General features: G+C 36.6%; 2 protein-coding genes across 5 annotated transcripts; one reads left to right on the forward strand and one right to left on the reverse strand.

Moving 5' to 3' along the window:
* Positions 1-11,741, forward strand: LOC121256516 (SAC3 family protein A-like). 4 transcript variants are annotated; one of them, XM_041157367.1, is made up of 14 exons: positions 1-373; positions 504-575; positions 1,658-2,584; positions 2,885-3,322; positions 4,663-4,764; positions 5,418-5,515; positions 6,703-6,883; positions 7,192-7,689; positions 7,805-7,945; positions 8,465-8,524; positions 10,228-10,358; positions 10,566-10,699; positions 10,830-11,059; positions 11,259-11,741. In XM_041157367.1, the coding sequence occupies exons 2-14, from the start codon at positions 516-518 to the stop codon at positions 11,358-11,360; spliced, it is 3,102 nt and encodes a 1,033-aa protein (XP_041013301.1). In that variant the 5' UTR covers positions 1-373; positions 504-515; the 3' UTR covers positions 11,361-11,741. The 4 variants fall into 4 exon arrangements, with proteins under 4 accessions (XP_041013301.1, XP_041013307.1, XP_041013283.1 ...); XM_041157373.1 differs by having other exon boundaries at positions 6,706-6,883; XM_041157349.1 differs by lacking the exon at positions 1-373 and adding an exon at positions 710-813 and having other exon boundaries at positions 552-575.
* Positions 11,742-11,908: 167 nt separating this feature from the next.
* LOC121256559 lies at positions 11,909-12,678 on the reverse strand. The gene has a single exon (XM_041157403.1). The coding sequence runs from the start codon at positions 12,543-12,545 to the stop codon at positions 11,958-11,960; it is 588 nt and encodes a 195-aa protein (XP_041013337.1). The 5' UTR covers positions 12,546-12,678; the 3' UTR covers positions 11,909-11,957.
* Between the last annotated feature and the right edge of the window lie 3,752 nt (positions 12,679-16,430).

Below are 16,430 nucleotides of genomic sequence, written 5' to 3' on the forward strand. Positions count from 1 at the left end.
AGTTATCGACCATAACCTTCCTCTACCACCAAACAACATTAACAAGTCCCGTCCCCCCGATCACGACTCTTCCTAGACCCCCGCTTGGACCTCCCTCACTCCCTCTCTCCACGAAATCTTCGAATTTCAGTAATTAACTATAATTGTTTTCTTCTCTAAGTATCATTAGTCATTAGCTTCTTTGTTTCCGGCCAAATAAACTTCATCCATTTTACTTGCTTTTTATAAGGTTTGTTTTTTCGGTTGTATATATAAATTTGGCTGATATTTTGTTACCTGAAAGTTGCTTCTTCATATCTTCGATTTTTGCTTCGGGTGCCCCCAACTCGGGCCGAAATCGACTTCTCCCTGCGAATTCGAGTTTTTGTTGAAGGTTTGGATCGTTACCATTTATTTCGAGCCGATTAGGGTTTTGAAATTTCTGTATTCTGCGGGTTCGTGATTAATCAATCTTTCAGTGAAGCTTTGCGTGTGCTTATTAGATTATTGATGTGCTTAATCAGGTTGTGGATAAGATGATGAATCAAGGAGGTAGTACTGAGACCATTGCTCCCGCGCAGACCAATTCCCTTGAGGTAATTTCGAGGCACTATAACTTTCTTGTTTCAATCTCTGTTCGATTGTATTAGTTTAAATGAATGCAATTGTAATTCTTCTTGGTGGATATATTGGTTTTTTTGGTGCTGTTATGAACTCTTTATTTTAGTAGGTTGATTCACTGAGCAAATGTTTCTGTACAAGTGGCTGAAAGATAGGCATCTCCACTTGAGAGGATTTGATGGTGCATCAAGAAATGGCTGGTGGTTCTATTTTGTGAGGGTTAATTATCTATCGGCACTAATTTCTCTGTTGATTTGCTCATAGTTTTAGATTTTTTTCTTTCCTTTGCTGGGGAGCGCAAATGAAATGTATTTTTTTAAAGTCTATTGACTGGTATCGGGGTTTTGAGGGGGCTTGCCTGAAGCTTAATGGAATATATGTCAACAGTGACTATACTTTCCCAACCTACCCAATAATAATGGATCACCTATTAATTAAAGAGAAGTGCTATAGACACAAAAGAATTGCACAAAACTAAACTCACAAATTGACATGGTATAATTTGATCCGTTAGGTCTACTTTATGGTAAAAGTAACTTTACAATCTGACGTACCACATTAAGCCAAGTCAGTTTGTAGAGTTGTTTTTGTGTAATTCCTTTGTAGCTAAAGTATTTCTCTTAATTAAAAATCGTAATTGAGAGTAAGGGCTCTATTTCCCAATTAAAGTATTCTTAAGAAATCACTGCTTTGAATTTTGACAAATTCACCTCTATAGAAATGAATTTAAGAATTTGAATTCTGACTCAACTGTTTGAATTTATTTTTCCCATGCATTGTTACGTGCAATAAAATTGCATCAGTCAACTTGGACTAGGATATATCAATTTGCATTGGGGTTATGTCCAGGGAAAATTTTGTATCGTGATCTGCTGCTATTGTGTTGCCAGGTTCTTTTGATGTATTCCATATTTCTTTTTTCATCTCTTTACATCAATTAATACCTGTTGCAACTCGTGTAAGTTTCATATCAAGATTGCTTCTTAAATTCCGGTAGTATATTGGTTGCTGCAAATGTTAACTGTTATTACATACTCTGCATTCGTTTCTTTCTCAGAATTGGCACATACTTGATGCAAGCCAAGGACAAACTTCTTCATATTTTCCCCCAACAACTGGGCCAGAAGCCATATCATGGACCATCCACCAGGCGGATCATAGCTCCACCCAGAATGGGATCCTTTCTAGCTCCAGTTCCACTTATCAATATGACTACCACACACAGCCACCGACAAGAAATGTTCAAGATGGCCAGAATGCAGCATCCGTCCCTTCTAGTTCATCAAGTTTGGGATCAGCAAGTGTGTCGCATGATTTTAATGGCTATGCACCATACCCTAATTCTACGGATCCATATGGAAGCTCTGGATACCTGGGTTACTGCAATAGCCATCAGCAGCAGCAGTCCAACCATTCCAGCTATCAACAGCAGCAGCCTAACCATTCCAGCTATCAACAGCAGCATTCTAACCATTCCTACTCACAGCCTGTAGGAGCATTTCAAAACACAGGTGCTCCTTATCAGCCTCTTTCCTCATTTCAGAATACAGGGTCTTATGCTGGGCCTTCAAGTTATTCAAGCACTTACTACAATCCTGGTGATTATCAGACAGCTGGAGGTTACCCAAGTAGCGGTTACAGTAATCAGACTGCATTGTGGAATGATGGCACTTATACAAATTACACTACCCATCAATATGCAAACTACAATCCAGACTCAACTGGTACTTATAGCTCAAGTACTGCGCCTGCACCCTCCCTACATTATCAAAAGCAGTGCAAGCAATGGGTAGACTATTACGGTCAAACAGAAGTCAGCTGTGCTCCTGGCACGGAAAATATCTCTACTGCTAATAAGTCTCATGTTGCATGTCCAGTTCCTGGTGTTAGTGGTGTATATGAAACTTCGAATAGCCAGACACCACCTTCTTACACCCCATCTTGGAGGCCAGATTCCAGTTCATCTGACTTGCCCTTGGTGCAGGTTTTAATTTCTTTCTATTCAGAGTCTGGAGGATTTATGTGCCTTTTCACTAGCTGTATTTGATATTCTAATGCAAACACACACATCCTCCACATATATAATTAGTATACATGAGAAATTCCCATTGAGTACTCTTACAGTCATACTTAGGGATGCAATTTTATTTCTTCAGATCTTTGTGCCATATGGTTTCAGATCACACTGCATCTTTCTTGGGTTTAAAATTATTTTGCACTGACACTTGGTGGTTAAATTGTTGTTATCTTTCTCTGTTTTTTTTTTTCTTTTTCTTTTGGTCAGCCTACTGTAGGAATTAGTGGTTCCAATGATATTTACTGGCATGATGGAGCTCCAAGTTCGCAAGTTCTCCATACTAGTCCCATGCAATCCCAATCTCAAAAGCCTCTGGATCTGAAAACTTCTTATGATAGCTTTCAGGATCAACAGAAAACTGTGTATTCTCAAGGGCCTAGTGTACATTATCCTGCTACTCATCAGGTGCCTCAGAGCTATCAATCACCCATGCAAACTGTTCCATCTTTGGATACGCAAAGGGTAAGCAAACTGCAGATTCTAACAAACCCTAGAATTGCTTCGAATTTGACCTTCAATTTACCGAAAATCGACAAGGATAGCTCTGCAACGAGTGCAGCATCAAAACCTGCTTATGTTAGTGTTTCACTTCCAACTGCAAATCAGAAAGTAATGTCTGATAATGCTGCTGATTCTGTACTTAAGGTGAGATAAATTGTTGCCATCCATCAAACTAATTTTTTTATAAATGTTTATCTTCTATGATATGGAATGCAAGATTGGACAGATGCTACAAGATATAGTTACTAATCAGGTATCGCAAAAAATTTTGTTGGATAAATTAATAATTTTATTAATAGAAAGCTATGGCTTCTACTCAGTCACACATATATGAGAGATGCACCTAAATAACAGAGGAAAAAAGAGCAAGAAAGTCCTGAAATCTAGAAATAGTAAAAACCATGGACATCCATCCAAAGATAAAGAGAATTTTAAGAAGAAAAAAAAAAGCCCTAAGATTTTCCATTGTCCTCTTGCAATCCTCAGCTCCTATAATTTATTTCCCTCTAAACGCACCACATCCAACATGAGAGGATCATTTTTCATAAAGTCGTACTATGAAGATTTTAAATGTATGAACACTGCAAAGCATAATCATGCTTTTTTAAAATGCTGGAAACTATCATACTTGGGTCTCTCTCTTGTATACACCTTGTGTACATGGGCTATGCCTATTATTCCATCAGTAAATTATTTATCACTAACAAATGCTGGAAGCTCATTTATTTTGCTTTGAGGTACAAGGATTGCAATGTCATGTTTAGACAATGGAAACTTCTTTTAATCTTGAATAAATAATGCATTGCATTAGCATAATCATCTTTCTTTCTAATGCTGGAAGCTTGTACATTTTCCTTTGAGCTTTGTGATGCAATCCTTGGGAGAGTTCATGAACTTCTAGTTCTTGGGCTAATGGTTGATTGGTTTTCTATGAGTGGTTTCAGATTAGTTAGGTGGATGCTGTATGTCCAGATGCCAAGGAGATTTTTACAAAATATATAAAATAATAATAATAATAATTATTCAAATAAATAGAGAAATGCTTCATATTTGTTTGCTTTTTTCATTCATTTTAGCGGGTCCTCTTATTTGGTCGAGCAGCAACCTATGTATTCATTTATCCAACGTGATGGTTCAGAGCTGGACAGTGTTGAATTTAGTTGGGCACCGAGTCTTTTCACCTAATTCATTCTTGGTGGATCTACATGTCATGCTGCTTTAAATGCACCTGTGCAGTCAGTCTTTTACTATTGTAATTTTGCTTTTGAATTTTGATCACTTGAGTGGCCAATGTTGCTATCTGATATTTGGACGACTTGATATATTCTATCTGTATTTGGACGGCATGATATATTCTATCTGTATTTGGACGGCATGATATATTCTATCTATCTAATGTCATAATATAACTCAAATGACATGTTAATTGGTTTGTTATGAGCATGGTTTGATGTTATAGCCTATGACTCTCTTGTTGCTTGCAGCCTGGTATGTTCCCCAAATCACTACGTGGTTATGTTGAAAGGGCGTTATCTCGCTGTAAAGATGACACACAGATGGCAGCCTGTCAGGCTGTCATGAAGGAGGTAAGCCCTGAAGACAAGTTCTGTTTTGGTTGCCAAACTTCTTACAGTGTAAAGTTTGAAGTAATCTGACTTGTGATAAGCAAAACTGTGAATGAAACCCAAGAAAAGCATTCAAAAGTTAGAAAGGATATAAAACTTCCAGAGTTTTGAACAATGGATAACGTAAAAACAATATATTAATGTGTTACCTCCATGCCATTTAATTTTTCTTTTTTCCCTTTTGGGATATCAAGATAAGCCTGCTTCCAAAATAGTTATACGAATTCTCGGACTATTCTTCTTTATGTTGGGGTAGAAAAGTAATAATTGGTGCTTATTGAAAATATATATGACTTATCAAAAAGTACTAATTGATGTCTTTGAAAAAGTTTGGGTAAGTTTGGATAATAGTGACCTTTATTTGATTGTGATGACTAACTAGCATTGAGTGTACTCAGTTGAGACAGTATGAACGAAGTTGGAGTGATAATAAAATCTAAAACCTGTGGTCATTTTTGCTCTCCTGACATGCATGCTTTCATGTATAGTTATATAGCTAAATTTCTTTTTTGGACTTTGATTTTTAATACCATTTATGTGATTTTTTGGTAATTTAATTTTATGATTAATTGTGTACTTTCTTGACGGCAAAAAATTGTTACCTCTATTTTTAGTTGATCACAAGGGCAACTGCTGATGGTACAATTTGCACACGAGATTGGGATATTGAACCTCTTTTCCCACTACCAAATGTGGGTGCAGTCGACAAAGAGTACTCTCTCTCTCTCTCTCTATAGTTTCATGGCTTGTATTTCTTTTTGTATGTTCGCCTTTGCGAAGAAAAATCTAAGGATTGATGGACTTTTTATTTTGGGTTCAAATTGTTTTTCTTCTTTTTCCTCTTTATCTTTGTGGATTATTCAAAATTCTATAGCAATTCCATTTCCATTACAAGAAGCATCGTTTGGAGTTGTTACCTTTGTCTCCCTGACCACTGATTCTTTAATTGATGATCTCAACTTTCTCCTACAAGGACATTTCCTAGTATTCTATCTTAAAGCACTAGTGTATGTTATGTAAAACTTTTTGCGACGCACGAATAGACACCCTTCTGTTTTTGGGTGGGGGTTGTAGGGGTTGAGTGGTGTGTGGATGGGAGGTTCACAAGTCTAGCAATAGAAGAATCAGAAAGATGGTTTGATGGACAAGGGAATAGCTAAAGAAAGAAAGGATAAGGAAGAAGGAGCTCTTTTGTCTCCAGCAAATCCAAACCACATTGTTTATTGTGATGACGAGGCTTGTAATTGTGTAGGATGTTTATATCAACCTAAGACGAGCAATGTTTAGAATTGAGTTGTAATGGAAATTACAAGGGTTTTTTTTTTTTTTTTTTTTTTTTTCTTTTATATATATATATATATATATATATATATATATATAAGTATTACTAGTTTTTTAATGCATCCAATCTTACTACCTGTATGATTTGTATAATTGTATGTCTATATTGGACAACATTAAAAAGGATAAAAATCCTTCCATGAGCTAATTAGTTTCCCAAATTAAATTTTACATATCTAAACTTAGATGAAATCTCTTTGTAAAAAGCTTGAATGTTTTAATCAAAACTTAGCTAAATATATTCTGCAATTAGGGGCTAAAATGCCCTTTTATTGAAAGACTATGCAGTCCTTGTACTCCCAAGAATCCAAAGTTTTAAGGGATAAGTTCTCATGATTACATGATTCATTGGGTATTGGAAGACCCTTTTATTTTGGATTAATAGAGGCAAGGTCATGTTTGTTTGAAAGATTCAAAACTCAGTGGACGATTTTGTTGAGACTGGATGATGAATAAATTAGTTTATATGTCTTATCGTTGTTTATGTATATATATAGGCCTATCTCCGATTATGTCTACAGTATTCTAATTTATCCTCAAATGCTTTCTGTTCTGTAGCAGTTTTCAGTGCTCAACCCCAGGTTTGGCATTGCCAGAGTACAAAAGAATTCCTAGTAGACGATCTAAAAGTAGGTGGGAGCCTTTACCGGAGGATAAACCACTTGATAAATCAGCATCTACTGTAAATAACACTGTGAAATATGGTGGCTGGATGAACGCGAAGGAGAGGAACAGAAAGGTATTCATGTGACGACACTTGTTTTTCTGGGAAACTACAATGCTGCTTAGGTTACATTCAGTCTTCCCTTTTAAAATCCCGTGTTTCATTTTTTTATTAACCTGTTCTACCCTTTTTGGGGTGGGTGGGTGGGAGTGGTTTGGAAGAGGTGTAATCCGACTATTTTCCTTGGTGTGTATGTGTCCATGTCTGTGTCCAATGACTTGCACATTTTTCACTTAGCATATATTTCTACTAGTTTGGTTCTGAGAAGCATGTCTAATTTAGATTTTTGGTAGTTGTTACATTGCTTAAAAAATTGTTTGCAGCCTTTTGTGGGGAATAATGAAAGCAAGGAGAATAATTTGAGTGGTGCAAAATACTCTCCACTGGACCAGAAAAATGCAAGTAAGAATACCCAGAGGCTGGTTAAGAAACAACGTTTTGCTGATGGTTTCAATGCTGCTGATGAAGGTGATGCATCTGGTGATAGCGATAAGGAACAAAGTTTAACTGCATATTACTCTAGTGCAATAGCACTTGCGAATACACCAGAGGAAAGAAAGAGACGTGAAAATCGCTCTAAGCGTTTTGAAAAACGGCAAGGGCAAGGACAAGCAGAAACCAATCACTTAAAACAAAAAAATGCTGGAGGAGGAAGCCTGTACAGTAGAAGGATTAGTGCCCTGGTGCTTAGCAAGAACTTTGAAGATGGTGGCACCAGGGCTGTTGAGGACATTGATTGGGATTCCCTTACTGTCAAGGGGACCTGCCAGGAGATTGAGAAACGTTATTTGCGTCTTACTTCTGCACCTGATCCCGCCAGTGTAAATACTTTTTGTCATTGACTTTTAAGATATTTAGAGTTTGAACCAAATCTCAATAATGAACTGATGGAATCTATGAGAGCAATATAACTAATTTTCTCAACATTTTACACAGGTAAGACCAGAAGAAGTATTAGAAAAAGCTCTGGATATGGTTCAGAAATCTCAAAAGAATTACCTATATAAGTGTGATCAGTTGAAGTCTATTCGGCAAGATCTAACCGTACAACATATTCGCAATCAACTAACAGTAAAGGTATATATGATGTGTTAATGGTGATCTCTTCCTCTCTGTCTCTCTCAGCACAATTGTGGTGATCTCTTGCATACACTTTTTGGATGGCCAGTGGGTTCCTGTTACCTTTTAAAAATAATAAAAAATTAAATTGCTTTTCTTTTTAACCTTGGGTCTACCATCTAATCTAGCCTTAAGGCATCAGATTTCCTCCCCCCCCTCCCCCATGGGTTCTCATTGGTTTGAATGCATGAGTTTCTAATACTCTCACGCGCTCATGTGCACGCACACACACGGGTCAGTTCCAATTTTTGATATTGCACACACGGGTCAGTTTCAACTTTTGATATTGTCATCCCTCTATTAAGTTTTCATTTATCAATATTCTATTGAACCTACCATTTAATGACAAAACCCGGTATAAACTTTTCATGTATTGTAACATTACGTAGATTAATGTGTAGCTTAAACTCAACATTATATGTATATATTTGTGTGTTGTGGAATTGCTTATATCCATACATCATACCCGTGCTGCAGGTGTATGAAACCCATGCCCGATTAGCTTTGGAGGTTGGGGACTTGCCCGAGTATAATCAGGTTGGTGATCTTAACTTTTCTTGATTTCTATCTTATTTTACATGGTTTTTCGCTTTTGCTTGCCTCATTTCTCTGGTTCGGTTCTTCTAAAAAAAAAAAAAAAATCTCTGGTTCTGTTAAGTTCGCTACACTGTTTTTCATGCACAACTTTTTAGACTATAATTCATGTTTCATACAAAACCATCTTTATGTTAAAATTGATCAGTGGAGCCATTTTTGTGTGCTGTTACACAGCCAGCCTCTGGATCAAAAATGGTGCCTAAAGGAATTCTCTGTATACATGCACCAGTCTCAACTTCCAATAGATGCAGCCTTTTTTTTTTTTTTGCTGGCACCGGGAGTGCACGGGTCATTGGCAAGGAGTTTCCTGCAAGTGCACCTCGGGTAATTCAATGGGAAATTCTCCCAGTCCAATGGCCCTTAGGAGCACTGGCATTTGGCTAAGCCAAAATGCCAGTTCATCTTCAAAATTTGAAGAAATAGAAATGGAATCATCTGCATTGGAGTAGTCAAATACTAGTGGCTTCAAATATGAGCTACAGTATTTCTAAGTGTTTCTTCATATTTGAAGATGTACTGTTCATCTTCAAAAGTGATATTTTAGACCCAACTGCTCATAGCTGCTTCGATATATTAAGATCTGCTTCTATATTATACTTGGTATTGTATATTAGGTTCACATATCAATATCAGTCTTCAAGAATAAGTTGGTTTTGTAAATTAGGTTGAGGAAAAAAATTAGTTGGGAAACAATAATTTAAGTAAAAATTAAATTATTAATTAAGATATGGTTAGTGTAGTTGCAAAATATGAAAAAAAAATTATAAATATTATTATTAAAAAACTAATATTATATTATTATTTTGACTATTCCAATGTGGGGTTATGGCTTGAATGGTTTTGAATTTATGGAAAAACATGTACTTTTAGCTAAATTTTGGAGATGACTTTGATAAAGCCAATGCTAATGCTCGAATTTGTTTGCACCCAAGGGTTCAAACCTTATATCTGGAGAGAGCATACCACCAAGACCAATGCTTTTACCACTTGAGTCAACCCCCAGGGGTTAATATATATGTAGCTTTTAGTGTAGGTCTGTAATGTTTTTATTACTTAACGGTTTATTGCAGAATATTTTGGGCATCATATTTACTGTGCCTTCCTCGCATTCCTATGTTCATGGATAATTGTGAAAATACCAGGATATCTTGTAATGTGAAAATTTGGCAGAAAGAAATAATTTGTAAGTGACAGGAAAACTCTAGTTTCAGGGGTAACAGACTCGCGCCCCTGCTAGAGAGGGGGAAAACTCAATTGCATGTTTATGGGTAAACTAGTGTTGTTCAACAACCCAGCTACTCACTCCATTGCATGTGAAGAGCCACGAGTTATAATATGCTTTGAGGAGCTGGGTTGTGTTCAATCATGTAAAGGTTTGTTTTATTGTTATTAGTCAATGGAGGTGGGGGGGTGTGCTCTCTCTTTTACAGTGACTTTGGTTAAACGAGTTGGTACCAAAACTTTTTGGCTACCTTTTATTGACAACGCAATGCTTCATGGTAGCAATTTCTTACCTTTTGTTTTAATAAATGTAGAATGAGTTTATGAGACCTTTGCTCTATATCTCACTGTAATTTTCAAAGATTTTATAGTGTTAATTTGAATTAGAGTTGCTGGTTAACTTTCTTCTTATGTTATTTCAGTGCCAATCGCAATTGCAAACCCTTTATGCGGAAGGTATTGAGGGATGCCATATGGAGTTTTCTGCATACCACTTACTCTGTGTCATTTTGCACTCCAATAATTACAGAGATCTCTTATCATCGATGTCAAGGTGGGTTAATTTGCAGAAAGATGACGTTGCTTTCATTGTTTTGCTTCAAATAATTAAGTTATACCGTGGCGTCAGCTTATGCATTTTTTTACTGCATGTATGTTTTGATTATCTGAACTAGTTAGAAATGCCATATGCTCCCTTCATAGTCATTAACCCACTGAAACTTTTATGAATTTTGATTGGAAATGTCTTCTTGGTTACCAGATTATCAATTGAAGCGAAAAGGGATGAAGCTGTAAAACACGCCCTTGCTGTTCGTGCAGCCGTCACTTTGGGAAATTATGTCTTATTTTTTAGACTATACAAGACAGCCCCTAACTTGAATTCCTGCCTTATGGGTGGGTATATGTTATTGAATTACCTCAGAATAAGTCTTCAGCAGCAACTCCATAAGTTTTTTAAATATGTAGCTCCATTAGTTAATGGCTACTTAGAAAGAGTCAATAATAGTTTATAATCTTTTTGTAGATCTCTATGTTGAAAAGATGCGGTACAAGGCTGTGAGCTGCATGTCTCGCTCGCATCGCCCAACAATACCTGTTTCATACATTGCGCAGGTGCTGGGCTTCACCACACCAAGGAATGAAGGAAGTGATGACAAGGACTCGGATGGATTAGGGGAGTGTGTGGATTGGTTAAAGGCACATGGTGCATGCCTTACTGCAGATAACAATGGAAAGATGCAACTTGATACAAAAGTATGTTCAACCTCACGAGCTATCAATTTTGAGGGGGTTGGGTTCAAAATGTGTTGTTCTTGATCAAAATCTGAGCATGGCATTGAGATGGGGCTCATTTTATGCCCTAGTGTGGTAGTTGTTAATAGAATACTGTAGTGTTTCACGACACCTTTCTTTAACGGCATGTTAATTAATAATAATAATGTTTGATGTACAGGCTTCGTGTTCAAGTCTTTACATGCCAGAGCCGGAAGATGCGGTGGCCCATGGAGACACTAGTCTTGCCGTTAATGATTTTCTCACGCGAACATCCTTATAGTTGGAGTTGATTGCACCCAAATGTGTTTGTGCATTATTAGTGAGAAAAATGAATGGAAAATCCCACCGCCTCCAACGATCTGTATCATTATGAAAGGGTTGATATATCGACTGGAACTTTGGAGGAGGTTGAGCCTAGTGGAATTGCCTGTAACTTTCTTATTTTCTTTAGGAAAGAGTAGATCAGAGCTGTACGAAAATGGAAGTATGGTTACAAATATCTAGATTATTTTCCCCGAAGAAAATGCTTGCATGGCAAGGCAATGGGGCTGATTTGGTGTTATACTTCAATCAACAATTCTTTTGGTGAAGACAAACGATAGTAAATGTATTAGAAAAATTAACTTGTGATTAAATAATAAATTATCATTTTTTCTACTCAGTATATTAATGTAAAGCTCAAAAACAATTTATTGTCTTTATAATTTTAATTACTGTCGTTGTTTCTCATAGACATGAATCTGTAGTAAATTTTTGGGTAAAGCCGTTGAAATGTTATTACAAAAGAAATAAAAGATTAGCATATAATGTAATAAATGCACTCGGAAATATTCATTGAAATATATTTATTACCAAAAAAAAAAAAAAAAAAAGATTTTCAATCCCTTGGAGGTGGAGATTGGGGCCAAACGCTGACACTCTCTTTCTCATATTTAACGTACAAAGCCCCAACCGCCGCCACGAAATATATCTGAATTAGAATAATCGACGGCGTGTGATAATTTATCACGCTCTTACCCGTGGCCAGCTCCACCAACAGCAAAGCCGATAGCCCCAGAAGGGCTATGCGTCCGTTTATCCTCTCGCTGTATGGACTGAACCCGAGATCTACTTTCAATCCCCCCGACACCGGCTCTTTCAGTGGCACTGGTGGCAGGTACAATCCTGCCCCGGATGACCCTCCCGGTTTCTTGGATTTTCTTCCCTTTCGGAGCTCCGCTTTCTTCCCGGTACCCCTCCGGTAACGGAGGCGGACCTGTGAGAGGCGGTTCTCGAAGGAGTCCGATTCGGGGTCCGCTCCAGACTTGGAGGGCTCTTCGGGTTCCGGCTCGGATGGGGGCGTTTTTGGATCTACGGCTCGGGTGGTGAAGGAGTGAAAAGGTTTGGTCGCATGAGGTTTGGATGGTGCTGACGCGAGTGGGAAAGTGTTAGTGAGTTGCAGAGACGAAGATGGTATGGTCGCCATTCCTGCTACGTAAGCGCTTTATCACTCCCACTCGCACTCGTACCCGCCGTCCTTCTTCTTCTGGATAAGAAATGCTTTGTCTGTTTGATATATTTTGTAAATTTTTTCAATATAATTTTCATTTTAGCTTTTAGTGCGATTATATATTTTAAGAAAAATTATTTATATCAACTTACAGGCAGCACACCTGTTGAGTTAAAATATATATATATATATATATATATATATATGTGAGGTGTGCGAAGAGTGCGGCTGATGCCCTCCTCATATTTTAGTGGTGAGAATCCTTGTGCAGCTGGCTTGGGTTTTATGGATCACCGCTCTTCTGAGCCAGCAAATCATGGTATCCTCTATTTTATTATTCCGTCCTTCACGAAAACAAATATATATTTCTATCTTGTAAGACTTTTTGTAATTTCATTCACTCACGTGTTTACGATTCTTAATTAATTTTTTTAGCTTAAGTTAGGATATAGAGAATGAATATATCAACATCTGTTTTGAATCATAATAAATGTTTATTCTTTTTAGTTTTAATCTTTTCACTCTTTTTTTTTTTGGCCTTTTCAAAAAATGGATTTCTTTTTCTTAATTTCAATTTTGGGCTTTGGAGAGTAGAGTTCGTCTCATCAAAACATGGACCTCCTAATCTAATCATATAACTACATCTAATTACTCAACTAATGGTCTATCTTATTTATGGATTAGCAATTAGGCCCAATAAAAATACATTTGATAAACAGCTATTTTATAGACGCCCAAACAGTGCTTATTAAGATGGGTTGGGCCCTAGCTCGGCCCCGGGCAGGATGTACTACTCTCTTGCTATTTTTGGCTGGCTACGTTTTTTTAACATTTTAAAAGCTTTCTTGACGTACAATCAAAGGAAGTGTTCCCCTTTGGCCCGGATATGGTGTAAAGGCAAGGCTGACACTAGTACCAACGAAAAGGAAAGAAAGAAAAGTTGGAACTAGCAATTCCCATAGACTAAAGACTAATCAGGGAAGTTGATAATGACAATGCCGTACGTAGCCTTAACCTCGAAGGAGGATAGGAATTAATTATGGAAACCAACTAATAGAGTTGTAGGGACCCAAAACTAATTCCCTCGTTTGTCCCCATGCCTCTAAGCCTTAATACTTAATTAATTACTAGTAACAATATTACCCATATAGTCATAGATAGATCTAGACCATCCAGGTGTTAATGGAATAAGCTTATAAAAGCAAGCATTGATCAAGTTAATTGTTACTCTGCAAGCTGCTAGCTAGCTAGGGGAACGGCCTTCTTGTACTAATTTTCTCCGAAGTGCAAGACAATTAATGTATATTGTATACGTTTCATGATCCAGCTAACATCAATTCCCATAGCATGTGTGTACAAATATTATATGATCTGTTTCTGACAATGAAAAAATCTTATCAGCGAAGTAATGAGAGAGAGAATACTATATATATAGTGGGATTAATGTATTTATATATATAAGTCATTGTCCCCATACATCAACGAACACGCAATCTTGCATGCATTCTCAACTGAAGTTCAATTTGGAATTAAATGTAGTACTATATTGTTGACCAGAATAATTAAAACTGTTGGTTTATACATAATTAATGAAGTCCATATTACAGGTGCAACTTAGTTTTTGTACAGTTTCGATCCCTAACTCTAACGCTGGTACCGTAAGTTGCATATATAGTTGTTTTGCTTGCTAGTAAACTTCCGATTTCTTAGTTTAGGTGAGGTGGAAATTAATGTGAACTACTTGATTGCATGGCGTGACTGATCACAGCTAGCTGGACAATACGTCTCCTTGATATATAGTAGGCGTTGATGGCATGCATGATCATTATTCATTGATGAGAGAGGTTTCGTGCTGGGTATGAATCATTAGATCTCTGATCATGCGTTGCATTCTCTTTCATGTGACAGTGTGAAACTAAAACAAGCCAACTAAAAGCAAGCAGAGGAAACGAGTCAAAGATCATCAAACTCCTTTAATATTGGACGGCCATTCGATCAATGTACACGTACGGGTTGACGTTGAATTTTAGATAACTTGTTGAATGGCATGCAGGTGATCATCTCTTGCAAGTATTAAAGCTGCATTTATTGTCATAATTTGGCCTCGTAGAAAGGGCGGTAACTTATATTGGAAGAAATAGCTAGTATATATGGACTACATGGATCATAAATTAAGCTTAATTAATATGTTAAATGCATGCACAGTTTAGTAAGGACTACTACTGCATTGAGATTAGGATTAATGAAAATGCGTGTGTTATATAATGTGCAATGGTTCTTAATGTTTGGTCGGGACCTTGATAATGTTTATAAGGTTGTAATTTTGTAAGATCAAGATCTGAAATTAGCTGATAATTTACAGCTAGCTAGGCCACATGCACTCACAGTACTGCTTATGCCAAACTAGTTTTCAAGCATGAATGATCATTTACATATGTTTATATTTCTTATGTACGTAGTACCAGTGATCTTCTTTTATCTCAGTTATTAATTCACACCGATTTACAAGAAAAAGACTCAGATAATTAAGAATATTGCAGGCATGATATATTAAATTTCATCATGGTATTACCTAATTGCCAGAAACGCATGCATGCAAATTAATGCGGGGTGGCATTTCGACGTGTGTTTCCAGCTGGTAGTATAGCTAGCTAGCTAGGTGCGTACTATATATATATATATATATATATATATGGGCGCGGGCCCTCGTTACGATTTTCTTCTCATGGGCACGACGTTAACTTTGGTAAACCTACTTTTGATGGTCGCCGTAATTGTTGAACGGCAATACATATATCGCTACGTGCTGATCATGCTCATTATAATGTTACTCACTTCACAAAAAAGGTGTGCGAGGGAGGAAGGGAGGATAAGTAGTACTGCAACAGCACATACGCAACCCCAAAACAAAAAGGTACGTATAATACATTAATACTGGATTTTGCTCCCCCAACAAATCTAAATTTTTGTCAGAAAATTATATATAATATATAGGCGGTTAGGTCTTGCGTGACCAAAGTCTCCTGTCTGCCATCGAAACCGCCATCACGGGCCAATTACCTTTTTAGATTTTCTATTCAAGAATATGTGTGTGTATATATATATATAAACTAAAATATACGGAACCAACAAAAAAAAGGAAAAAAAAGCTCGAGAGACCTTTTGATTAGTTTTATTTTACTTTCTTTAAGATCTCGTTTTTAGAAAACTTTTCAATTCAACTCATTTAATTATTATAATTTTTTTAAATTTTTATATAAAATATAATAAATAATTCAATTTTTTTAAATTTAAAAAAATATATATTCTAACAATATTTTATTTAATTTTTAACTTTAATCTTAATTAATCTATCTCATTTGCAAAATTGAACTAGTTTGAAAAATACAAATCTATAACATTTTGGCAACCCCAAAAAAATACGCACGATACAAGGAAAGGCACAAACAAATTCACAGGTTAAAAATCGTTTGGAGGAAAATCGTTCACAGGATGTAAATTAATCACCACTTTCCTCCGTTTCAAGGCAAGATCAATATATATATAGAGGCCACATGAGTAGTACTCAGCTCCTATCCATTTCATGACAGAAACTATTGATCATGAGCCTATAAGCTATTAGACCATTTCAAGATTAGACATTTGATGTGAAGGATAATTGGCACAAAATTGGACAAATCCACCAGAAGATTTCTTATAAATTCCGGTTTCAGATACTAATCCATGCATGCTGCAGAATGAATCTTCAGAATTAAGCAGATATATACCATGCATGCAATTTCATGCACGAGTAAGGATCGAGAATGATCGTAATCCCAGATCTGATTACATGCATCCGTGATCAGTAACGTACAAATTAAG

The sequence above is a fragment of the Juglans microcarpa x Juglans regia genome, chromosome 1D (assembly GCF_004785595.1).
Source record: "Juglans microcarpa x Juglans regia isolate MS1-56 chromosome 1D, Jm3101_v1.0, whole genome shotgun sequence".
Taxonomy (NCBI): domain Eukaryota; kingdom Viridiplantae; phylum Streptophyta; class Magnoliopsida; order Fagales; family Juglandaceae; genus Juglans; species Juglans microcarpa x Juglans regia.